The sequence below is a fragment of the Misgurnus anguillicaudatus genome, chromosome 11, assembly GCF_027580225.2.
Source record: "Misgurnus anguillicaudatus chromosome 11, ASM2758022v2, whole genome shotgun sequence".
NCBI classification, from domain to species: Eukaryota; Metazoa; Chordata; class Actinopteri; order Cypriniformes; family Cobitidae; genus Misgurnus; species Misgurnus anguillicaudatus.
Genome location: NC_073347.2, coordinates 3,667,918 through 3,695,010, shown reverse-complemented (window position 1 = coordinate 3,695,010; position 27,093 = coordinate 3,667,918). Strand labels below are relative to the sequence as shown.

Here is a 27,093-nt window from a genome sequence, read left to right as displayed (position 1 = left end):
TCATTTTCCCCATAGACTTTTGGAAAATCGCAAAAAATAAGATCTGTGTTCAACAAAGAGTTATGAACCTTACACGTTTTGTCTATCAAGATAATCTTTATAAGTTAATTGAAAATGTATACATTTTGAAGCCTTAATAAAGCCGTCAGATATAAAATGCTAACGGTATGCTATAAACGGACTACAGCGCACTGGTCGCGGATCAACGTCATCATCAATCTTCCTTAAACTTTATTTAAAAAACAAGCTCGCTCATTATGATCTGCGCTGTTTATGGACACTTATCCAATTTTTCATGAGAAATATTGCCCATTCGTTATTTCCAAAAATGTTAGAAATTTTGTTTACGCGTGCCTCTTTGAGATTTTTTGTTAATGTTTTATTTATTTATTAGTTTATTATTTCGTTCGTTTATATAAACCTTAATATTATTTTCTTTGTGATTAAGGTTATTATGCATGATCATTGTGCCCCAAATAAACTTTAAAGATTATCTTTCACTGTATTATGTTTGATTGTATGTTTGCATACCATTTGCTAATTTGCCAGAAAAAAAACATCTCAGAAGCACTAGCTATTGCCGTATCAATTTCCAATCTTATGTACTTTTTCTTACTTAGACGATAGAAAAACCATAGATCGAGGAGAGAGAACCACTATAAATCTGGACATAACAGTGCAGCTTAGATACTGGTTTACTTACCGGTATTGTAAGGGCCAGCATGAGGGACAAGGTTTATCAAGTCTCATTAAGTAAAACTATGGAGAGATAGAGGAGTTAAATAAAGTGTTCTATGTATTTTTAAGATAACTATACAATCTCTGAACAAACAGAACACAGTTAAATTCCAAACATTTAATATAATAGTTATATATAATTATATATGTTGAATTTAAAGAGAATTGTCCAATAGCATCAATGCTTAAATACAATATATTATAATTAAACCATACATGTTCCCTAAATAAACCATATATACTAATTTTGTTCAAATTTTCTATATATTTTTACCTGGTAATCCACAAGCCCCAATGTGAGAGTGTGTAGTAAATTTTATCTCACATTACTGTGAGCTGACTGGTGTATAGTTACAATAGTATACAATAGTTTAACATTTAATTTTTGGTATTTGTTAGACAAGTGACTTACAGTGCATTCAAGCTATAGATATCAGAGTGTTCTCTGGGAATTAAACAAAAGTTAACAAAATGCTCCAATCACATCCAGGGATTTTATGTGAACTTGGGCTTGATGTGAACTTTGAATTGGAACAGTACTTGGTCCGCGACTGATGACGTTTCACAAGTCCACAAGAACGCAAGTACAGACAAGAACGCATATTGAGAAATGGCTCATATGACACATACACGTGCCTGCAGCGCCAGCTGAAGTCGGACAAAAATACTAACCGGAATGCACTGCTTCAAGTCAGCCGCCGATCGGTCTGCTCAGCGCCGCATGAAGTCGAACACTCCTAGGTGTGTTTGAGATCATCCGGCGCTGCGCAGACCGATCAGCGAGGTTTGCCGCTTGCAGTCGAGGGAGGAACTGAAGACGGAGCCGTCAAGCCGGACACCTGCTGCTTGCCGTAGTGACGTGTGTGCCGTGTTTCCTTGTTTTTAATCACAAATGAAGTGAATTAGATGCTGGATTTGATTAAAAACAAACCTTTTAATAAAAAATTGCAACCAGAAACATTTTATATCGAATATTTTAATTGCTGCTTATACTGTATACCCGAAAATAACGGGAAACAAGCCTATATTATTAAAATACCAATAGAGTTTGTTATTTTCATTTTTATTTTATTACACGACACAATATAACATATTTAAGCATATTAAAGAGTTTTTTTTTGTTTTAAAACATGAATTTTTAATGTTTATTAGTGTAACTAAAGGTTGGATTAAACTTGAAACGCACGTGATCGTTGTCATCAGTGAGGCGACCAATCACGTAAAGCTGTTACGTCATCACAACTCCGTGCAGCCGCTCTGGAGAAGCTGCACCGGCTGAGCCAGCCGGCTACTCTCGAAACGCTCTTGCGGTACTTAAAAACCATATGACACAGTCACGTGCCTGCGGCGCCAGCTGAAGTCGGACAAAAATACTAACCGGAATGCACTGCTTCAATCAGCCGCCGATCGCCAATCAGCCGCGAACACACCTAGCCGCCTACTTCCATACTATATAGTACGCAAAGTAGCGCTTTTTACATACTATATAGTATGGAAGTAGGTGGTTTGGGATTCAGCCCTAATGACTGATCCTAAAAAAGTCGCGGTGGCGATGACGTCATGCAACCCGCGTCATACAGAAGGCTTCGAAGGTAACTTACTTTTGAATGTATTCCATCATTATTGCTATTTATACAGTATAAGAAATGTATTTCGTCTTTTATAATTATTTGTGTAATTAGTAATTAAGTTTATGGCCAGGAAGCTTTTCGCGTCCAATTTAAAAGACCTTACGGCACGCCCATTCTTCATGGCACGCCCCATTTCTTTCTGACCTTATGGAACGCCCATTGCTCCAGTCTGCAGTTACTCTACTTGATCTGAGGCGGGGTTTTGTTTAAATCTCAGGCACTAAAGCTTCAGACCCCTCTACTTCTTATCCTACGAAAACAGTGGTGGGATGATTCTGTCTTTTTTTAAAATACTTTAGTAAATGTTAACGTTATATTAACTAAAATAAATAAAGATATGAAAGTGTTCATCATTAGTTCAATCAGGTTAACAAATATTGTATAGTATTTTCTACAGTATGTGTATCGCTTTTTATAGATATAAAAAATAGACCTAGATGGGACATTAAGGGCTTTTGCTCCGTTGCTGCGATACGTCAAAAGCGCCGCCACATTGGTCCGGGCAAAAGTGCACTAAGATGAATGGACGAGCTTGTTTATTTATGGATTAAAGCAGAATAACGTTTACATTTCTCAACCGATTTCAATGGTTTATGAGTATAAAATATAACTCGGTTTAAGCCCACATCATGATTGATTCACAAAATATACAAATATTATTTTTAAAGTAAAACATCAACATATTTATGACAACAGACTCAGTGGTTTAGTGGTGCCTGGATTGTCACTTAATTTCTGATGCTTGACTTCTTAGAGTAAGGATCATTATGAAATTAAAGCCACAAAGAGGTGCAGATTTTTCAGAAAATAGGCCTACTGGCTCATAGACTGAATGGACAACTGATTATGAATTGTGAGTAAACATTTTAGTCTGTTCACACATTAAAATAATTAGTCAACTGTTCTCTCACCTTGCACATAGTCTGGTCTAGTAGTTTCTCTTGTAAACTATCTTTTGGAACAACTGATTTGCTACAGATAGTGTAGGCCAGAGTATGCCAACAGTATATATTTATTATATATAACTAATCTCTTAAAACACCATGCTTGCCTCATCTTTTATGTTGTAGAATATAGTATTAATATATATTTTATTAATGTATTAGGCCTACTTGTAATGTTTGCTAAATGTCCCCCTAAATATGTAATGTCCCCCAAGGGACAGATTAATAAAATTTTTTTACATACCTTTAGAACAACCGAATCAAGCCCAGTATTTTTGTGTATGTAAAGATATATTATTTAGGAAAAGTCACAAAGTTTTATATCTCTGAGATGAAGGGAACCTTTTTTTAACTAATGAAATGTCGTTTGGTGTCATATAGACGACCCCAAGGACCTTTTGAGGGTTAAACCTTCGTAAATTACCTAGACCAGTAATTCTCAAAGTGTGGTCCGCGGACCGCTGCTGGTCCGCCAACCCAAGGCAAGTGTTTATACCAGGGGTTCTCAAAGTCCGGACCTGCCGGGAACTTCATCCGGACCCGCGTCCACTTCATATTACAAGTGCATTAATTTCTATGTGATTGCTAAATGTGTGCATTTGCTACTTTACAAATGCATATTAAACTTGTAAACCATTCGTTTCGCTTTTTTCTTTTTAGATTTAAGAGTATTCCTGATCCAAAAATAAAACGAGTTATTTAAAAATTTCCTGTGTGACACTGTAGCCATCACACCCAGATATTATGCACAGCTACTTCATGTACTACGGCTTTTGATCAGTAAGTCCTCATCGATCTGAAATCACTGTTGGTTTGAGTCGTTTAAAACATGCATTTGAAAAAGCAACACTCGTCAAACATAATCACTATACATATTCTTTATTATCATGAAAATACCTGAAAAGGTTTGAAGAACAGCAATATAAATATATCATTTCCTGGAGCTGCGTGTGTCTGCAGCGCATATTAAGTTTCTGCACGAGAGCGCCCCCTGTCTTTTGGATGTAGCGTCATTTCACCATAATTCATTGAGACATTGGGGCTGTTTACACTTGGTATTAAGATGTGTTTTCATCGATCGGATCACAAGTGGACGAGAGAGACACATGACGTTTACACCTGGTATTTAAATCCGTCTCTTTTGTCCACTTTCGACCGCTTCTGTGCTGAATACTATGAGGGGGTGGTCTGTGAGACGGTGGGCGAGTCTCTCTGCTGTCATTCAAACCCGAGCGGGAGTAATTATGAGTTTATATGAATGCAAACTAATATAATGTCGGAGTGCACTGCTTGTTTAGCAAGTAAACATGCTGCACAGTGTTTTGTACATGAGTATGTAAGAGCTTTCTTTGAATTTTCAGCGCAATTGATGAAATAGGATTGCGCAACTTTCACACGCTTGCAAAACGAAACTACGGAGATCAGCCACTTAGTTTTATCAATGAAAGGCTAAAAATAGCGCTGTTCACCGAATGTTCACGCCAGAAGTCAAAAAAGACGTAAAACTTGTGTTTAATACCTCAGATTAGATAAATGGGCGGAGAGAAGGCGGTCGCGTGTGGCTGTTCGAACGCATTCAACCACATGTGCGTTCCGCAGCTCCAAAGCGATCCGATCGAAAGTGGTTTCGACCACCTCTGGATGTGGTTGAAAGTGGTCGAAAGTGGACGAGCTCAAAACGTTTTGAACACCGTTTACACCTGGCATTAACGTCGTCCACTTGTGATCCGATCGACGAAAACACATGTTAATGCCAAGTGTAAACAGCCTCATTGAGAAACATAGTAAGCATTATTTCTTGTGTTTATGTTTAAAAAAATGTTTTAGTTTAAATGCAAAATACACTTATGTTTTTCCCAAACTATTTGTGTTGATTTGTTATATAAACAAATTATTTACATAAAGTTTTTCCAGACCTATGTAAATGATGAGAATTCAGATTTGGACCTTTGAATGTAAACTTTGAGAACCCCTGGTTTATACAATTGTCACTTATTTAAGTAGATTTTTAATGCACTTGCGAAACTGTGATGTCAGTTCTTGCCTTTCTGTTTTAATAACATAAAAATGGATCGGTTGGCTAAACCAAAGAGGAGTCAAGATCAGGCATCAACTGAAAGCAGCTAAAATCCACAGATCTATTAGTTTTGTAATGTACTAGTTTTTGTTCATCTGTAAAATCCCTGTAATTTCAGTGATTTTGGACATTAAGGGGAACATTTTTTTCCAACTCTTTGACTCGGTTTGACTGTTTGGAATGGGATGATGAACCAATACGTAAGTATATCTGTTTGTATATGTAAATGGATGCATTTAACAGAATAAAAAAACTTTTCACATGAACACTTACGTTTCATTTCTATTGTTCAAAACATTTAACTTTTAAACATTTAACCAAATAAACAAGTCAGAGATATGGACAAATCAGCCTCAAAACAACACACACACACAGGTGGAACTACAAACATTTCTGTGTTAACTGATGTATATTTTGCGCAAGTCAGAGATGAATGTAAAGGGTATGTGAGTTGATGTAGCGAGTCCAAATCAAAATAAAAGTTCTTTCATAATAAAAGTCATTTGTCACAGGTCTCCGTGACAGTCAGGGATGTCCAATCCTGCTTCTGGAGGGCCGGTGTCTCTGCAGAGTTTTATTCCAACCCTAATCAAACACACATGATACAGCTAATCAAGCTCTTACTAGGCAGAGGCTGCGTCCGAGACCGCATACTGTATAGTAGGTACTGAATTAGATGAAGTACCTACTTACTTGGCGTTAAAACAGTAGGTACTGTATAGTATGAATCCTGGTAGTATGAATGAGATTCGGACGTACTACATCCGCCATGTTGCTACATCACGTGACATACGTCGTCATCACATCGTGTCATTTCAGCGCGAAAACAGCCGCGTGCCTCTTCCTCTTCGTTGGAATTACTCGCGGAAAACCGAAAATGGGTAAAAAGGCGGGACATGGGTGAAGCTGAGGTGAAACCACGCCCGCCTAGCGCGAGTCTAGTGACAGCAGTGGCTGTTCAACCGACACTCAAGCGGCCACGCCCTTAATTATGCAGAAGTTTATGGCTTAATATAATCTAACTAGTGAGTTACAAAAAAATTCACCCCCCTCACAGTTGTCATGAAGGGCAAAATTAGCTATATAGGCCAAAAACACTTTTTGTACCAGGCTGTAAACATATTATTTTCTACTGTAAAGTTGGCCATTTTTAACATGGGAGTCTATGGGAATTTACTCCCTTTTGAAGCCAGCCTCAAGCGGCCAGTCGATGAACTGCAGTTTAAGTCACTTCCGTGTTGGCTTCATTAGAGAGATCGGAAGGTTGCCCCTCGATTCGGACATACTACTCGCTTCGCCTACTGCTTTTCGCGTACTATATAGTATGTAGTAGGCGGTTTCGGACGCAGCAAGACTTTGAGGCAGGTGTTGTGAGGGGAGTTTTAGCTAAACTCTGCCGGACACCGGACCGACTTTGGACACCCCTGGTTTAGGTGAACTTTGATCGGTTTTTACTATTATAAGTTCATAAAACATTTATCCTTCTGACTGATAACACCATTTTGCCTAGTTTTTATTTATAGACGGATTTAATGACAAGCATGTGCATAATTAAAAGAGGGTAAAAGTCTTAATAATGATCTGTTTGCCCTAAAAAAAAAAAAAAACAGAACACACTTTGACTTAATGGGCCCTATCTTGCACCCAGCGCAAGTGACTTTGTCAGTGACGCATGTATCATTTCGTATTTTGCACTGGCGCACAGCAGGTTTTTCCCTCCACAGACGCACGTCGGCAAACTAGGGAATGAACTTGCGCTCTCTGGGCGGTTCAGCGCAAAAAAGGAGGCGTGCTCCGGCGCAAACCATCTCTAATGCTATTTTGCCGTTTCAAAAAACAATTGCGCTACTAACCAAAAAAAACTAGTCTAAAGTCAGTTGCGCGTGGTTCATTATGCTATGTTAAGGGCGCATGCTTGACCATAATGTATAGCGTGCACAACGCGCATTGCTTATCTAATCTACACAGATGCAACAGTTATTTTTGGAAATCATAAATTGTTACAATAAAAAATATAAGATAAGGGAAATCATTAAATCATAAATTGTTACAATAAAAAATATTAATACATGAGATAAGGGAAATCATTGTGGTGAGCATTGTGGTGATAGTTTTTATTTATTTTGTGTGGCAGCGTTAAACAATTATCATGCAAATAACGATTAAAATATTTTCATAAGTTTGTTGTGTGGCTGTATTACATTTGTTTTATCTAAATAATAATTAAAATGTTTTCATAAGAAACCTTCATGTATGTGAACTTGATTTGTAAGTGTACTTTGGGGTTGGACCTTGCTTGCGTTTCTTGTGTCCGATTTCAAAGCCCCCAAACCCTTTCAGCGGTGAGGGTGGACGCAGCGATGTCCTCCTGTGTGCCCGGCGTGCCCGATTTATGCTGGCAAGCTTGGGATCCCCCCGTCTCCTGACATCATTGTAGTGCTTGGCGCAGCTGATGAGACAATTGCGGCTATTTCCTCTCACGCCACAAAAGAACTTCTCTGTCTTTGACTGCTCTTACAAGAACGTCGGTCTCCTCGGCTGTGAACCGCTCCTGGCGTGCGCATGTCAAATCCGTCATTATAATAGCAACCCGCCATGGAACTTGCGCCCTTGCGTTTAAAGGGAATGTTGGATAGCGTTCTGATTGGTTTATTTGACGTTACGCCCAAACCACACCTATGAATAATGAACCTATTTCAGACCAACCCCTTATTGATTTGCGCCTGACGCAAGACTCATTTCTCCCGCCGGGAAAATAGCAACAGCGCCCAAGATCCGCCAACAAAGTCACTTGCGCTTTGCACTTGCGTTTCAGATGGTTAAAATAGGGCCCCATATATTGCAGTATTGAAACACTTTATATCCAAATGTCAAAAAACTTACTAAAATTAATGAACAGCACTAATAAAGCATCATTCTTACAGATCATTAACTTAAAAAAAGTTGGTTTAGGGTTTAGTTACTCTCTAATCAAAATGTCTTGATGATTGAGAGAAATCATGCAAATTAAACTGAAACACAGAGTAAAGAAGGGTATATTTTAAGGTTTAGGTCAAGTGTACTTATTTATTTGGGTTAAAACAGCATCAGGTTTAACATTGTGTCTGATTGAATTTACTATGTTAACTCCCAGTATTTTATACCAAGGTCAAGGGTTTGATATTGCATATGAAAAACATGTACATAAGTAAGTTAATCAGTTTAATTAAGTAAAAAAGTTAAAAAAGCAAATGAAAACATCTGCTAAAGAAAAGTCTTCCATATTCAATTCAATTTTATTTATATACTGTAGCACTTTTCACAATTGTTTAAAGGTGCAATTTGTAAGATATTTGCAGTAACTGTAATGTTTTCAACTACTTGTAAATCGTGAGAAAATTTCCATTCAAAACATTGTTACGGGGCAGTGCAGTCTCCTGTCAATGACGTTAATATCCATGTGACCCTTTGTCACCGCCTTTACTGACCTAACCCACATGAGAAAACTGGTCGAGCTCGAAAAAATAAAATGGCGGCAAAGGAAGCGGCTGGAGCACAAATTTTGTTTAAATAAACTTATATTTTCACTTTTTACACATTTTAATTGCATTTCTAGCGAGAAATTAGTATTGTAGTTTTCAAATATGTGATTAGTTATCACAAAGGCGCTCTCTGTTCATATTTCAAACACGCTGCCTTTGAAGTGCGTCGGAAAGCCTTTCTCTGAGCTGCCTTCAGGCCTCCGAGTCCGAAGTCATGTCCTCATGAGGCAGCGAGGCAACAAGTCCTCACAGTCCTCACAGCCTTGAGGTTTCGGACGCAGCCAGTGTCGTGGACAATTGTGTAACTGTGCGATAGCGGCTGTCGGGCTACGCGCTTGCTTATGGACTTATGGATAACTCTTTACCGTGTGCCGCTGGTTGTGTCAGCTCCTGTTAGCGTACGGGCCAACCAAATGACCCAAGAAGAGTTTGGAACAAAACGAGAGAGGATCAATTTGGTGTTGCATTATCTGGATGGAGAAGAGCTTCACGACAACATTTAACTAGACCGAGATTCTGATCCTGCTTGTGTTTTACGCGATGGGTGAGTTGTTTTGATTCGTAACCCTTCAAAAAACGTATGCTATTATATTGATCACAACATGAGTGTGTAGATTGTAATCAGCGCGTCTTCCCGCGGACGATATGCACATCAAAGGTATTGTACAGCAATATAAATGGTCATTTTAAGACACTTCACTTACTTACTTACTTTATACTTTATTGTCTCATTTCTGAGAAATTTGTCTTGGACATCAAAAACACAGCCAGTGAGAACATATGTAACCATACAAAAACATACAATGAACAAACCAGGTTAAATACCGGTTTTATACACCAAAATCCACAAAATAACACTAGTTACCGCATACACAATCTCTAAAACGTGTTTTAAAAATGTATTTTGTCCCTATTTGGCATTCTAATTGCAGAGATAAATCACAATAAAATTTGTACTGTCAATACATTATGTGAAAAATCATTGTAGATTGTAAGTTGAAAACTAAATTCTGTGCTGTGTTAACCATCGAATTTGGACTAATACTGTAATATATATGACTGAAAATTTCGTTTTGAACATCACATATAAACTTACATAATGAAATAAACGATGTCATCAAACGCAACATTTATAAGACTTGATTACATTATCCATCAACGTGATTTCTCGTTCTCGTCTGATTCATGGCCATCAGCGGTTGAGTTAAAGACTACAAATCCCATAATTCCACGCTGCTTCAGAGCGTCAGTAAACAACATCATTGTTGTTGTTTGATCTGGCGCCATCTATCGGCGCAAATAATACAAACTGCATCTTTAATTATTTCAAAGCAGCTTTACATTAATAAACCTGACTCCCTAAACTCCTAGGAGAAAAAAAACCCTAGAGAGAGCCAGACATAGCTGATTCTATAGAGGACTTACTATATATTAGATACTTTATTTTACAACTTTAAAAATATAAAAACATTAAGAATTAAAATGTTTTTTTTATGTGTTCAAGGATGAGACAGGATCTGCATCAGACGTTCAGCCAGCGGTCTGTGTTCATGAAGTCTGAAATACAACCTGAAGATGAGAAAGAAAGAAAATGTCAACATTTAATTTTAGTCATATTTATAGTATATCTAGAACCTTAAAGCCACAATATCAGTGGCGGCTCGTGACTGCTCATCCGAGGGACGCTAATTTAAAATAAGTGTTCGGAGTGTCATGTGTGTTGCTTGCGTTTTTAAAATATTTGTTTGTTGCGTCATGTGATCCATGTGCATCAAGTGTTTTGTTAAAATAAGTGCCTGCTGCACATGCGCCAAAACCATTTATGATAAAAGAGACGCTCACGTTCACAAAATACACGCAAGACACTCCCTTAACAGTAAACTTTGATTATGCACGAGATTATGCGATTATAGTTAAAAAAGCATTCATTCATACCTCCTTCAAACTCCATACGTCTCAGGATGATGAAAACAGCATCTCCAATCATTTCCCTCTCCTTCAGTCATTCAGCTTCATCCTTCTTTTAATTGTGTGGATATTGCCCTGTAGTGATGAAAATGTACATTTAAAGCAATCTTACTATACAACTAACTACACAAAATAAAAAGCATGTAATCTGCGAAATGCAGTTTCCTACTTGAAAAGGTCTGTTACCTCCTTTTGTATAAGAGTAGCTCTTCTTCGTCAGACTTAGTTTTAAACCAATCATGATCTAAGATCTGCTTGAGCGTCGGAAGATCACTTGGATTCGGGGCCAGGCACCATCTTACCAGATCACAGATTTCTGCACAAGATTTAGGAGAGAGCTGGTTAGTCATCATGACACACAAATGACAATAATGATCATCAGGGCCGCATTAACACTGTAAGGGGCCCCTGGGCTTTATCATTTTGTGTGGCCCTTTATCCACCAGAATTGCAGCATACATTCACACAATCTTTATAATCACTAAGTGCAAGTTGTCAGGCTTTTATTTTGCTGGAATAAATGGAATTACAAAATATTAAAACCATATCAGAATGCCCGCAATATACACAAATATCACTGAATAACATATGCACATAGTCCTAGGTGACCCGAATAGTCTAAGATTCGATGCTTTGACAGGAGAAGCCTGATTCGACTACTGCACAGTCAATTGTCGCAGATGTGTTATAAAATTGAGGATCATTTCATTTTGGCTGTATAAGAGTGCACAGTATCTGATTTCACATTTAACAGCTTTCTCCCAATATAAAAAATATACATCCTATTATGATAATACTAAGTAAATAATATAGTAGCTTTTAATAAATATTTTTAAAGTCTGTTAATAGCCTAAATCCCGTGACAGGGCTAGACGTCCATATCCAGAAACCATTGCAAAGTCTCTTTGTTTCTGCAATTAAAAAGACAAAACAAGTAATTCTATACTTTCGTTATTTTAAAATTAATTTTAATATTTCCTTGTTTTTATTTAATTTATAGATTATTTAGTGTTGTCTGATTAAACTATTTGTGGGTTTTATTCCCCTGCGCATTTAGGCATTTTGCACCCATGTTCTGCACCTATTGATTCTGACTTTATTTTGTTTTTATGTTTTATTAATTATAAAGGTAAATTCTGATCTAATTTAAGTTCTGTAAGTTTTGGATTGCTTTTCGTTGTGTCGATGTCACATTCAACTTAGCCGAACGTGCTAGGTGCTCTGCGTGATCATATTTAGGCATTCATCAAACGTAACATCAAAAAACTGATTTTTTCGACAAGTATAAGTTTTAAAATGTATTTAAAAAGGTTGCTTAACTTGTCAAAAGTTGAGCTACAAAACAGGTAAGCCGTTTTTGTGAATACAGAGATGATCAAAGTGAAAGTAAGCAATCAGATATTTTTGTGCAAAATAATAAAGCATATATAGTGTCTATAAAATCCTTAATTTCAGTGTTTTTTGGTTATAAATAAACCGTTTAAGTAATTGTATATAAAGCTTGTTTTTTATAATTTACAGTAACACTTCTCGTCTTTTATTTCCTTGCCACGCTAAATCTCAAAATGAAACGATCGCTGAACTTAGCCGTGGCTTCCGAGGCAGAATCTAATCTGTTATTTATTAGATTTAGTTATCAAAAACGTTTTGTGTAATATCTTTGTGTGCTGTTCTGTACATCTTGGCTTTAAAATGTTACGAGGAATCATTTAATGAATGTTTATATACACGTTGTCTTTCATATTAAGATAAAAACGTGTCCTCAGTTTAGTCTTTGTTCATCACTTGAAAGGCACTTTTGGTCACTTTATCAGAAAGCTGTCTGTGTTGCCTTCAGAAATGCAATAATGGATATTTCAGACAGAAATTTTAAAAAGCTCACTAATGATTGCAGGGTAGCCTATAGTAAGTGAGAGATTTTCTTGCGCAGGAACTGCATTCACGCACGAACATTCAAAGCAAAGCGATTAAGCATAATTTTAAAGGGAGTATCAACTTTTTATAAAATGCGGCAGTTATTTTTTTCCGGCAACTCTGGGCCCTTCCCAGCCCGAGGCCCTGGGCTTAAGCCCAGGTAAGCCCATGCATTAATGCGGCCCTGATGATCATGGCATAAAGAGACACTTTTGTTGTCATTTTTGTTGTCTGTCTATCATCTAAAGGGCCCCTGGTCACAGACAGACAGTACCTCAGGGTAAGATGATGGCACAGTGATGTAATACATCGGCGAGCCACTAAATGACTGTTTAGCTAAACACAATAAAATACATCTTGCCAGACAGACCGTATCCTCTGATAATATTTATTGTGGCTTTGATCAGAGACTTTGTGTGTGCATGTTGATCAGTCATTTTCACTCACCCTTTGATAAATCCTTCTCAATTGTCTTCAGATTCCTGGAATTAATGTTTTTGAAAGTTCCAAGCACCATGTAGTACAGCACAGTACCTAAGGCCCAGACGTTTGTTTGCATGGCGTATAATGGGGTGTAACATGGAGCTCCCGTAAACAAAACATCATTGTGAGTCATTTTGTAAAAGAAACAACAGATTTCAATACTCCGCTATATTAAAAAAATGCAGCTCACCCGTAAAGTCATCGGTATCACAGACATCATCATGCGTCAGATAATGTCCAGCCCCAAAGTCAATTAACTTCAGGCTCATTGTTGATTGCTGCATCAAGAAGTTTCCGGGATGGATGTCGGTGTGAAAAACTCCATTATCCAGACAGTGTTGCACTGCCAGTACCGCCTGACGCATGAGATGTCTTGCTGTATTTTCACTTAGTTTTTCTTCATGCTGAACAAATTTCAACAAGGATTCGCTGTGCAGTGGGTACTCCATCACGAGCGTGTAAAAGTGTTTAGTCTCATACCAGTCATACATCTCTATGACATTGGGGCAAAAGGGCGCATCTCTTAACTTAAGCATCAGCGCCACTTCTGTAATAAGTGGTTTGGGGTATCCAGGCTGGAGAAAAAATGGTCAACAAATTACAATTAGATGAAACAAATATCTTGTATTGGTGCGTAATCGCTATACTGTCTATTTTCTGTTTAATTCACTTCATCGAATTTTATGACAACTTACAGACTGAAGATATGTGTCAGTCTTTCGTTTGGAAATTCGCTTGATGGCAACCTGTAAAGAGAAAAAGCACAAAAGTTAATTTCTCTTGAGCTGACTGAAGCGGCTCACCTGACACTGCACACATAACTTTAAGGTTTGAGAATCTACAAACTTTAAAACATGGTTTAGATCAAGTGAACATACAAATTTCAGCAAACATTGTGTTTGATATAAATACGAGTGCATTACCGGAGAGCCATTTGATTTATAAATCCCTTTGTACACTCTGCCACTGCACCCTTCCCCAAGCACTTCATCCTCCAAGAGTTGATATTTAGAATCAAAAGTGTCTGAAAAACACAGAAAAATGATGAGGTGACAGTACATGTTAACACTCATATACTCACAGATGAAAGGTACAGCATACATTTCCAGGTACAGAAGAATATGATGAAGAAACCATTTCACTTATTGGTGCAACCCACCGTAGGAGTAATGAAGTCAGTACACTCACCTTTAGGCACTGAGGGATCATCTGGTTTCTTCTCGCTTGGCGGTTCAAAAGCTTGTTGAACAACATTTATAACTTTTGGCCTGACAACTTTATCATCTTCTAGCGAGGGATTTCTGGGATTTTCAAAATCTTTTGGTCTGGGATTTTTATCTTCTTTTGGACCAGGATTTTTAGCTCTACTTGGGTTAGGAATCCAAGGACGTCTGGGATTTCCAAGAGCTTTAAGAGCTTTTGGCCTGGGATTTTTACCACCTTTTGCCTCAGGATTTCCAACATCTTTTGACCCAGGATTTTTTGCGTTATTTGGGTCAGGATTTCCACCACCTTTTAACCCAATATTCTCTGGAATGGCACCTAATGTCTGTAGCCTGGCATTGGCTGCAGCGATGCCACCAGAACTGGCCAGATCCACATCATCCATGGCATCAGGAATAGCTGGATTGGCATCTTTTTTCACTTTACTCTTCCCTTTTTTACTCCAAGGGTTGTGAAATGAGCGGCTCTTTGAAGCCTTTTGTTTTTGTTTCTGTAAGCCAACACTCTTCGATTGAGAATCTGCCAGATCAACAACTTCCCTGGCATCAGGGATAGCTGGATCGGCCTCAATCTGTGAAGTCGGCATCGACTCCACTTTGCCCCTCCGGAAGCATCCAAAGAAGCGTTGCGTCAATGTCATGCGTTTATCCGGACGAATCTTTGGTTTTGATTGGGGGCCGGCCAGAGCAGGAACATCCATGCCAACAGGAATATCTGAAATAGCCTTGGGCTGTTGAGTTGGCACAACAGTCACTTTTTCTCCCTGGAGGTTAGATTTGCGGCTCTTTGAAGCCTTTTGTTTCTGTTTCTTCGGACCAACGTAGGTCTTTGACTGTGATGCAAGATCAACAACTTCCCTAACATCAGGGATAGCTGGATCCGCTTTAAGCAGGGGAGTCGGCACTGACTCCACCTTGCCCCTCCGGAGACAGTCAAAGAATGCCATTCGTTGTTTTTCCGGTTTGATCTTATTGTTTAATTCAGAGCTCGCCAGACCAGCATCATCCTTTACATTAGCTGAATCTGCATTAAGCTGTGGAGAAGACCAGAGGTGGGTTAAGGCCGGGGTATACCTTTTTTCTGCGTCCGCATCCGGCTCACGCGCACGCATCCGTGCAGCTTTTCTAGTATACTCCCCGCGGCCGCGTTCGACATTATACGCAATACAAATGATTTCTTATTCAAACTATTAGTCTAACAGGCTGTCAGGGCAACACTGATTTGCCGACATTTACAGTACATTAAAACATTAGGATAGGTGAATAAAAGTAACAGATCCACCATTGCAAACACAGTTTAGAACAAACAACAAGACAACAAAGAACAGCAATCAAACAAACATGCTCCAGAGCTTTCTGTTCTTGGAAGAAGTAAAAGTTAAAGAAGAAAAACGATAGTGTGTGTGCAAATGCTGTCTATTTCCTTTGTATATTTGTTTATAGTGGAGTGCCCTGTCTAAATATTTTCATGCCCATGCGCGGTCTCAAATTTTGGGCTGCACGCGGACGGTCCGCGCGGCCGGCCGCGGACCCTCTTGATGACGAAAATGACGTCATGCGGACGGCACGCATACGCGGACGTCCCTAGTATACTTTCGGCTTCAGACAGACAGACAGACAGATAAATGTTTCCATCCAAGGCTTTTTAGCAAAAAAAAAAATGCTTTAGCGCTTAAACACAATGTCAATACCTCAAAAAAAATTTTTTAAATAGCTTTAATGCAAATAAATGTGATGTCACATGATAGATCTTCATCACGCGCAACCTCTGAAGGGCATAACAGCAAACAATAGGCGCTCTTATTTAGGGTTGGGTATCGTTTGAATTTGAACGATTCCGATTCCAATTCCGATTCCTTGTTTCGATTCCGGTTCCTATCGATTCTCGATTCCGATTCTTTTAAGAGGCAGGGTCAAAAATGTTTAGTATATTTTAAATGAGCTAGCTAACCAATGGTCTTTCTGAAGGAAATAGTATGACCTTCTCCATCAATTTTAATTTTATAAACTTTTGACTTTTTATGAACTTTACTATTAATTTCTCACATGGCTGTTTTCAACAATATAAATATCAAATCTATGAACTTGAATATAAATATTATAAATTATGAATATATTTTTACAGGGGTACACTTTCCTCAAGAGAGATTTATTTTTAAAAACCTCATGAAAACACATGAAGTGTATGATGCCGCTGCAGGTACTTGAACATGTTACCGTGCTCCCACTGATGGGCTAACTAACATTCGCACTCTTAGCTCGTAAATTGTCTATGAAAAAATACATGGGCTAATTTGTTAGCTCAATGTTGGTGCAAGGCATTCTTTTCGGGGCTCGCAAAATCGCTAGCCCGACGTCGCGGGGCTATTGCGAATTCCTGTCGGTTCATCAAAATGCATCTTCGCTCTGCCCGTCGGGCTATCATAGGAAAAATATTTTAATGTTTTTGCATTCTCTCACATTTTGTTAGGTAGTATGTACGGCGTCGTCTTGTCAGTGATTACTATCCTCACGTAACAATAAGTGAAACTGAAAGCATAATTAAAACCATTATTCCTTTCGTGTTCACGTCTGAGATGCACGCTCCTCTGCATCCCGGGTCCGCTCTTCACAAGTACGCGCTTGTTCTTGTGCTCAGCAAAAAGCGCGAACTCAAGTAATTTAAAAATAATTAGTCCTTTTGTTTTCAGAGACTAACATTGTTTTAGCGTTTCTTTTTTTCTACCAGGGATTTCGAAATTTAGCGAGCCCTCATTGTATATATTGTTTTACTTACTTGATACGGACTGCAGTGCAGTCACTGCGGTGCCAAGCTGGGGGTCAGAGACAGAGGAAGAGGCAGCAGAGGACGATCGGCGCAGCGCGTCAAAGACGGGGCACACATTTATTTCTACTCAATGAACGAGGTGCTTTATTACGTTCGACGTGCCTATGCACGAAACAGACGCTTCTTCATTGGTGTTCAGTGGTTTCTTTATCCGGTCGGCGGACTGTGAATCGAAACTAGGAATCGAATTTTAAACTTTTGAACGATTCCGGGAAAATCGCAAAGCTAGTCCCGGTTCCAATCGATTCTCGATTCCCAAGCCTACTCTTATTGCAGCCTGAGACTTTCTGTTTTGATTTGCAGAGTCGATCCTCCATATACACAGAGCCCAGCAAACATTGGTCCGACCGCAACGTCGTGTCCCTGGCCAAAAATAGTCGCGGTATGACGGCACAAATCGGTGAAAATATGTAGCACAGAACATTTCATAAAAATGCATTCAGATACATTTGTACATGTCTATAGTTCTATGGGGTTGCATGTATAATTGTTACTTTGACTTTTACTACGTGTGCTTCAATATTTATACCCTGTTGTGAATCGGTTGTAAGAGGACGTCACTAGGTGACGTCTTTTACACGTGCATTTATAGTCCATCATGACCCTCTATAAAAAATCATAAACTTTCTATAAAGTCATTGTGAAATATGCAAATGCTGTGCCTACACCTTGGTTAATACTGTAATAATTCATTTAAGTGCAAAAAGTATTTTTTTAAGAGGTTGTGAATAGTCCACTGACGTCTTTTACACGTCTAGACTAGACGAGTAGGAAAAAAACAAAATTATCTTTACGAAATACACGATTTGTATACAAAGTAAATATATTAACTTTATCTTGTTTAAAAAAATTATAATCACAAAGTGCCCAGTGTGATTCCAAAGCCACAATACATTTTAGTCATTTTTCAACCTGCTTTATTATTAAATGTATGCATATAAATGTAAAGAAAGTATATCCGGTTACCATTTAGGTCTGAGTTGGATGTAATTTCAAAACTGCGCTGCCAAGAATGTTTTAACAAAATATTTTACAAAATCGCACGCTAGGATAGATTTTCTCGCGAGATAGTTGTCACGTCACACGTTCTCCCGGAAGTACGTCGTGTGCAGCCAGCAAGCCACGAGGAGAGGGTGAATTTATGAAGGAGTTGTGTCTATATATTATATAAAACCTACTATTGGGTAAGTACATTTTGTATTATTTGATTAACGTGCTTAAGTTTTACTTGTTGACGAAGGAACCGAAATAAACGTTGCCAGATTGTCCACACATAAAATTAGCTAACGTAGTAACGGCTTAAAGTTACTCTGAACTTATATATGGTATACCATAAAGTATGTTTAATGATAGTCAAAGTTATTACTTTAACTTATTTATGTAGCCTTTTGAGAGTTTCTTTCAGAAAGTAAATTATCTGAAAGAGAAAAGTCATTTGGCATGATGGTAATGATAACATTGCAGATGTAAAATGTTAAATACTGTTCTGTATTAAAAGCTCAGTGTAAGTGTTTGATTAACTTCCTTTGCTTTTGTTTTGTACAAAGGAAAAGCAGAACCTAATCCAAATAAAAATAAACAAGCTGTTAAAAGGACTGTGTCCTACCCAGATCCTCCTCCAAAATATAACCATTCAAAATCCAATCCATTTGAAAATACACTTAAACAAATGGGAGATGTTATTTGTGGTGTAAATATCATTAATTACAATTTCATTTTAATTACAGTTGAAGATCAACACAAACCAAATAAAGATGTTGCAGATTCTACAAACAATAAAAAATAAGGTATGGCAAACTGTAGATATATGAATTGTGTAGATATGGCTTAAACAGTCTACACATTTGTTAATGTTCTAATTTGTCTCCTTGTTTGTTCTAAAGATCAAGTTTTGTGTCCAACACACTTGGATGAGACGTGCCTGACTTTGACTACTCCTGTAAGTTGTAAGTTTTTGACTGCTTTGCTTAATACTATGGATAATAATCATGCTTTCAAATTTTTTTTATATATTTTGATATGAAACTAAAAAATGTATATAAATTGTTTTGGTGTTTTTTTTTTGTTTACACAGGTGATGGCACACATCATGACAGTAAACATCGGTATCAAGATGGTGTGATTGATCTATACCCTAGAATAAGCTGTGACACTGATGCTGTGTACGTGCTACTGATGCTTTTTTGTGCATTCCCACACTATACAAACACATTGCTTGGCTCTAAATTGCATACAGTTCCATCTTTATAATGTCATTCTCATTTCAGTGTTTCCGCTATATACATTCTACCGTGGCGGGCCGCCGCGCATAAAACATCCCCGCCACGCCTGCGGTTGTGGATAGAAGGGATACAGCAAACGAAATCTCGCCAGATGAGCACTGTTTTATCCTAATCCTTCACCCAAACCCAACTCTAAACACAAAATTAACACGATTGTAGGATGTATTTGTATCTTATTTAGCCAGAGCCGCTGTGTTCATCCTAATAATCCTACCTCCAAATCTAATCGCAGATTTATCGTGCATCACAAGATTTCACATTAGTGGCAACACAGCTTGGAGTATAAACATTTACATTTCTCTGAATCTGAGTTAATAGTTACAAATACAGAGCTTATAATGTCTGTCATTGCAACCACAAAGACCTAAAAGTACAGCCAGCTGATTTCATAACTAATGCAGTACTGTAAAGTTATTTACTGTTAAAATATTACACTACCATAACATTAACTCTATTTGTACAGGTGAAGTAACACAACGAAAAAATTACCGGATGGAGACTACCTGATTCTTCACCTATGGCCTCAGCTTCAAATGCAAGAAGTAAGAAATGCTATATGACTGTGTATTTTGCATTATGAATACATCAAAGATGTTGATAAGTTGATCTGCGTAAGTTGTGACATAAAGAATATGTATATATATTTCCATCTATCTTTCTATAACATTATTTCCATTGTTTTCACATTTAGGTCCAGAAACTGTCTTGAGTTGGTGGATATTCTGTCAGAGACTGCGTGAACAACGTTATGAACAGGTATGTATTTCTCTTGAATTGTGTAATCCTGCATAATATTTAAGGAATATATATTGAGTACCACCATAATTAACCCAGCTATTTATATTACTTCATTTCAGTCACACATCACTTTTTCAGAAGTTTTAATGTTCGTAGTGACTTAAACAGTTAGCCATACTGAAAACAAGAAATCAAAACATAATTTCAGTGTAAGCCGTTACTTGTCACCCAAACTTATGGATGAGGATATAGTTCATAGCACTTGTTACATGGTAGATGAAACAAGTGAAGTTGGTAGATGAAACAAGTGAAGTTGTGAAGTGTTAACACATAGTGTATGTTTGAACATTGTATGCAATTGCTCATTACTGTTAATTGTGATTTATTGACCTTTTAGGTTATTTGTCTAAGGTGAAGTAATCTTACATTTCTTTCACAGAATGATGTCTAATTGTCTTATGGCAAAGTTCAATATGAGGGGTGGTGGACATCTGGAAAAGAAGTCTTTTAAAGGCACACCTTTGTATTATGTTATTCAAGGTAATTTAGGGAATGTTATTTTGATGTAATTATATTGATGTAATGTTTAATGTTATGCTTGATCTATTCAGGGGACATCACAGCTCACCTGTCTTTATCAGAAATACCCTGTTCATTTTTTGACAGTTACACACCTAGTTAAGGGTCTTTCTCAAGGGCACCACAGTGGTTTTGTAGAGGGAGGGGACAAATGCTGTTTCCCCCACAACTGATCTAACACTTATTTAAAGCAGAACATATCTTGTACAATAATATATATAATATGAATATATCATTTTAGCTGTAGACCATAAAGATTTTGAAAGTAAGTGCATGTCATTTACCTCAAAATTTTAATTGTATTTATTTTAAAAAGAAACATATTCTTCTCTTCCTTCAAGATGCTGTGAAGAGGTGGAGCCCAAATGCCACAGACTCGGAAATAGATGCAGCTATGGCAGACCACCTCAAGCACGCTCCAGGAAGAGCTGGGGGTGGTGGATACAAAAAAGCCTAACAGCTGTAATGTGTTAAAGAGAGAGTTCACCAAAAAAGGAAAATTGTTATAATTTTCTTATCCACATGTTTCAAATCTGTATGCCTTTCTATTTTCTGCTGAACACAAGGATTGAAGAATGTTTGTAACTTCACAACCCATTAACTGTCAATATTTTTTTTTTACAATTGTAGTAATGGGTTGTGAGATCTGCTTTGTTAAAAACATTATTTCAAATATCTTTGTGTTCAGCAGAACATAGAAAGGTATACAGGTTTGAAACATGAGAGGGAATAAATGACTAAATATTAATTTTTGGGTGAACTATCCCTTTATAGAAAGTGTTTTGAAATTGTTATTATAGTTAAATGGTTAAAAAATAAAAAGTGCTAAATCAGAACATGCTTCTTTTTTGGTTATGGCCACAAATAATGTGTTCTTTAATGTGTTTGTGAAGTACACGTGGTTAAAACGTTTTATGGACGTTCAGGTCTGACTGGACCAATTTTGAACTGATTTTGAACCTTTGTGAATATGTGTTAAACCTCAATACAATTGATTGCCTTTCACGATGTTACACAATGGGTGTATATTCATTTTATATGCATACATTTAAACTATGCAGCAACACATTTAAACATCCAAAATACGGCGCATTTAGACGTCCAGGGACGTGCAGAAAAGACGTGTAATTCACGGCAAGATGACGTCAAAGACATCGGCTCAACTTTCATTTTGGATATTATTTTCAACGCGGACGGGACGTGACGAACGGACGTCTTTTCAACGGTCATCACACGTCCAAATGTTTGTTGGGAGGGTACGCAAGCTGCGCTGAACTTACTTCATGAAGTGCTGAAATGTCAATCACTTATCCATAAAATGATTCATGTTTATTCTCCTAAATATTCAAATTTTCTCCTCATAATCGGGTCCCTTTGGTGAAAGCACATTTATTTTAAATTACCGAGACCACAAACATGAGACTGGACCTGGCTAAGCTTTTATTGTAAGAGCATTAGAGAAATTAGGTAGATAATTTGCTCAAGATTTGATTTTTTGTGATACACCAAAACTAATGTGACAATTCGCTTTCATCATTCGTGACATCACCACGGACACCATTTTAGCACCATTTGAATAGAAAACCTTTTTTACGTATATTCACTTGGTCGATAACAAAACCTAGATGGAAACATGTCTATAAATGGACAGATAGTTATAGTAAATGTAATGATGTAACAAACCTCTGAAGGAATCAGTGTTTCCACTTTATCATTATGAAGGAATGGCTGCTTTACTTTATTCCATCCCTTCTTTAATGATTTCAAGACTTTATTCTCGCATTTTTCTACACCAAAAAAGAAAAACAAAGCAAATGATAAACTATTAGAACATTCATTATGACAAAAGAGAATGACAAAGAACCGTGCTCAGTAATAATACTTAATAAACACATTTAACAAACTGTCCACCCAGATACTATTTGATTAAATATGTATATGTAATTGAGTATCTAATTCTTTATAACAAATTCCTAAAAATACAGCAATGATTATTGCATTAATAATGCTGTTAAAATAAGAGTTTAAAAGACACTAGAAAAATGGTCTAAACTTAATTTCTTATTGTAAGATGCTTTATTTTACTGACATTAATGTAGTAAGATATCAGTATCTGCAAGGGCCAACAAAACTATTGAGGAACAAACATGGTACAGATTTAAAGATTGTCAAGAACACAAAATTTCCATCTGACCTGTGGGGCTGTTCGCCTCCTCAAATGCAGGAGTAAACTCCTTTACTCCTCCTCGTGGATGTGAACTCCCGGCGCGTCTGTCTAACAAATGTCCGTTGTTCGGGACTATGTCAGGGACGGCACATGGAAGGACAAAATCCATTCCACCATCATCACATCTCCATCCCAACACTGCAATTCAATAAATAATGTTATGAAATGAATGCTTTAACTGAAGTGATCAATATGTGTCTAAAACTTGTCACTTATTTTAATCTATTATTTATTCAACTGTATAAAATAAATATCACATTTGCTTATCACAATCATACTTTCTGTATTGCTTAAGTGAAAAGTGATGTCATGTGCCAAAGGAAAAGTAAAATGAGGTAAAAAGTACTTGAGCACCACCTAGTGTCTATCTGTGCACGTGCATTAAGAATAATGTATGTAAACTTAAGATAACAAAAAGTTGTTTTGTATGTAATTTCCTGTCCATAATCAAGGCCGGATTAACCATACGGGCAACTAGGCAATTGCCCAGGGGCCCGAGACCTCCAAAGGGCCCAGGGCAGCAAGGGCACGAGCAAAATATTGTATCTGGTAACCGACCATGTGGAGAAGTGAACGAGTGGAGCAGTGCACAACATAAAATCCGGAGAGTTCACAACACACATGTGAGTAAACAACATTTATATCATCAATCCAGTTTATTACTTTATCTGGAGGTAAGGCTTCAATAAAATAAAATAAGCTGGTGTTTATGATGGTTTTTAGCTGCCTTCCAGCCTGTTTGCTTGTGCAGTGTTAAACTTCCTGTCATTTGTATATTATCTACGTTCAAGTAGCCTATATGATCTTAAACTTCTGTGAGGAAATTCATGTCTGCGTTGATGTTCAGTTCAGTTCAGACATGCAAATTAAAGATCATTTTCTTCACTTTGGTTTGGGTGTCTAATATTAGGCTATATGATGGTCTTGTAATAATAATTAAGTAAAAGCCTATTTTCATTTTTAGACAATGGTAGTGCATTTGTATGAGCATTTAAATATTTGTTAATCAAAATACACCTGATGACAGTTAGAATTTGAAGTATTGAGTATATTTACTGTATATTACAGTAATATATTCTGTATATGACCATATTATGGTGATCCTGGGGTCGTGATGATGGGGCCCTTGAATATTGTTGCCCAGGATATAACAAAGTGTTAATCTGGCCCTGTCCATAATAATTAGTGTATTTTAAAGTGAACTGCTGATGCATACGTGTAGCAAATAATTTCATATAGACTACTAAATAAATAACGAATGGGGCGGTTTCCCAGACAGGGATTAGACTAGTCTGAGATTTAAATAAATTTAAGAGCTGTCCAAACTGAAAGGAACTTGCACTGACATATCTTAAAATACATCAGGGCCCTTTGTTTTGCCTCAAAATGCACACAAGTAATGTTTTTAGTAAGGCATGTTTGTTAAAACTAGTTATATTTCCTAAATAAATTAAGGCCTAGTCCTGGTTTAAGATATCTCTTCCCGGGAAACCACCCCATAATGTGTGTGTGAATTTAGGGACCATCTTAAAGTAATAATGTACTAATGAAATAATGTAATAATAATTAAACATCCAACAAAACATGGTTAACGGTACTTAAAACCATTGTTACCACAAAATACCACTGGTTTTGCTAATAGTAATCAATACACCAATAAACATGGTTACTACACTTTTACCACATAAAAACCATAGTTAAGGGATCGTGAGGGACATTTAAAAACAAGACCTCATACGGCGTAATTCTTATCTTAAATTGCGGGGATGTTTTATTCATTTTGGTCGCTTTTTGTTAAATTAATGGAGTTAAAATTTGTTTGCGTATTCTGCCGGTCAAGAAAAACGGCGGGTAAAATATCAAGTACACGAGCACCACCTGGTGTGTCTACATGTACACGTGCATTAACAACACAATAACTTTATGTAAACTTATCAGCATGAAATTCAGACTTTTTGCTTTAACTCGCATCTTACCTTTTTGGCGTTTCGCCTCATGTGTTGGATAAACATCCTCCATCTCCTCCTCCTCCTCTCCTCCTTCAAATGGATTTAAACCGGCAGCGCGCCCGACTTGTGACGAAAGTCCGAAATCAGGGACATAGTCAAAGTTCGGCACAGCATTCGGCAGATCCATATTTTCAACATCTGCTCCTTCCATGTCCTTGTCGGACAATGGTGTTACAGGACGAAACATGATGTGAAAAGATAACTGCAGACTTAACTGTGCTTAGACTCGGTTCACAGACGGTTGAAATCTAAGTAAACTGTCCTCCGTACACAGTGCGTCAAGCAGTTTAAAGTTGCGAACTATTTGAAAGTCTGCAAATTCACTTGATAATCTGTACAGTAGCGTTCGGAGTCAACCAAAGGCAAGCGTTCAGATCAGTCAAATGATACCAGTTTCATCTGGCTGAGCGTTTTATAGGCACCGATTGTGATGTCATAATGTCTCTTTGACAACGATAAGTTCTACAGTATGGTTGTCATGGAGTTTAATGACTTTGTTCTGTTTACGGTTCAACTGTGATGAGTTATATATATATATTTATGTCCCCTGTGTTGTTTAATTAAAACTATTTACAACATTTGGACTTTTTATTGTAGATATATATATGAATAAAATCTCTTTAATATGTCTTAATGCTTATTACTACTTTTTAAAATGTATTTTACAGTATGTATAGATGCTATTTTGTATTAATATATCTAGACCTATTGTGTTATTCATTTACAACCACTAGATGGCGCTATGTTAATTACCAGAAATGTTAAAAGAAAAGAGTATTAGTCGAGAGTAAAACACAGACATGCTCAGATTGTATGGAGATTTTATTTAAATCATCAAAAAGCATCAAAGGTCATATATTTTAATGCATGATACATACGAAAGTTTTTTTCATTGCTCAAAATCCTTCACACATATCAAATAGTTAAACACTGGCAAAAACAGACATTAGCTAATAATCCCTCATCCCTTACAGCAGTTAAAGCATCAGCAGAGTTACATATTGCTGGGTTTACTGCAGGGTTAAATTCACTAAACACTTAATATTAATTCCCCAACACATTAAAGAACATTTGACATGTTGACTGATGAAGAACCACCACAGAGACTAAAGGGTCATGGCAGTGGACAAAAATACTGTATGAGATGAGAGGAAAAGAAATTAAAAAGGTTTCCACTACCAAAATAATTTTGTCTGCCCCAAACCAACTTCAACAATCTCCTATCATTGGTCAGATAACATGAAGCCTAAATTAACCTCCTGAACCCGAGCTTTGGTTTGACTTTTTTTTCCAGATTTTTACCAGCTATTTTGGGGAACCAATAAATATAATAATCAAATATTTTTCTTAGAACATGAAGCAGTGTATTTGTCCATGTGTGTGTATAACAGGTTCCAGTTACACAGAATTAAGTATTACAAACAACAAAAACATTGATGTCCACATATGTGACATCCAGGTCTTAGGAGGTTAAATGTGGCATAAAACAGATAGAGATAGACCTTATTTAAAAATTTACCTTATTAAAGATATCAAGATTATATTGTTTACATTATAGATTTTATGTAAAAATCTCTCAAACTTGCTTCACTGATACTCTGAACTTTACTGAACTACATCTAAACACAGTTTAAAAATTATCTTCATTCACTGTTAAATTTACCTTTAAGCTAAAGAAGACTGTACCATATAACATTAATCTATATAAAGCACTGTACCATACCACCAAAAACATGTTGAAATCATACTTTCTGTTAATGCTATTCATTTTTATTACCACTAGGTGGCGACTGTAGATCAAACATGCAGTCACTGTTTCATTTCTCTGCAAAGGTTTGAGTGGAGATGAGCACGTGGACTTGTGTGATAATAATAAGAGATTATTCAAAGACATATCACAATGAGGATAACTTTAGTATAGGGATAAACATT

The 27,093-nt window shown here is 37.1% G+C and overlaps 1 protein-coding gene and 1 long non-coding RNA gene across 6 annotated transcripts in view; one reads left to right on the top strand and one right to left on the bottom strand.

Moving 5' to 3' along the window:
* Nucleotides 1-21,761, top strand: part of LOC129416420 (uncharacterized) — a 30,472-nt gene extending 8,711 nt beyond the window's left edge. For 2 of the 5 annotated variants that reach the window (XR_012371972.1, XR_012371969.1), the window contains exons 4-7: nucleotides 19,401-20,150; nucleotides 20,300-20,364; nucleotides 20,786-20,886; nucleotides 21,267-21,761. This is a non-coding gene — a long non-coding RNA (uncharacterized lncRNA). The remainder of the gene's footprint in view (nucleotides 1-19,400; nucleotides 20,151-20,299; nucleotides 20,365-20,785; nucleotides 20,887-21,266) is intronic. The other 3 variants (XR_012371970.1, XR_012371971.1, XR_012371973.1) reach the window with 3 other exon arrangements.
* Nucleotides 12,072-15,701, bottom strand: LOC129416419 (uncharacterized). Its single transcript, XM_073872843.1, has 5 exons — nucleotides 14,465-15,701; nucleotides 14,200-14,300; nucleotides 13,972-14,022; nucleotides 13,474-13,851; nucleotides 12,072-13,388 (listed from the first exon to the last, which is right to left on the bottom strand). Exons 1-5 carry the CDS (start codon nucleotides 15,609-15,611, stop codon nucleotides 13,233-13,235), a joined length of 1,833 nt encoding a protein of 610 aa, XP_073728944.1. The 5' UTR covers nucleotides 15,612-15,701; the 3' UTR covers nucleotides 12,072-13,232.
* Nucleotides 21,762-27,093: the final 5,332 nt, after the last annotated feature.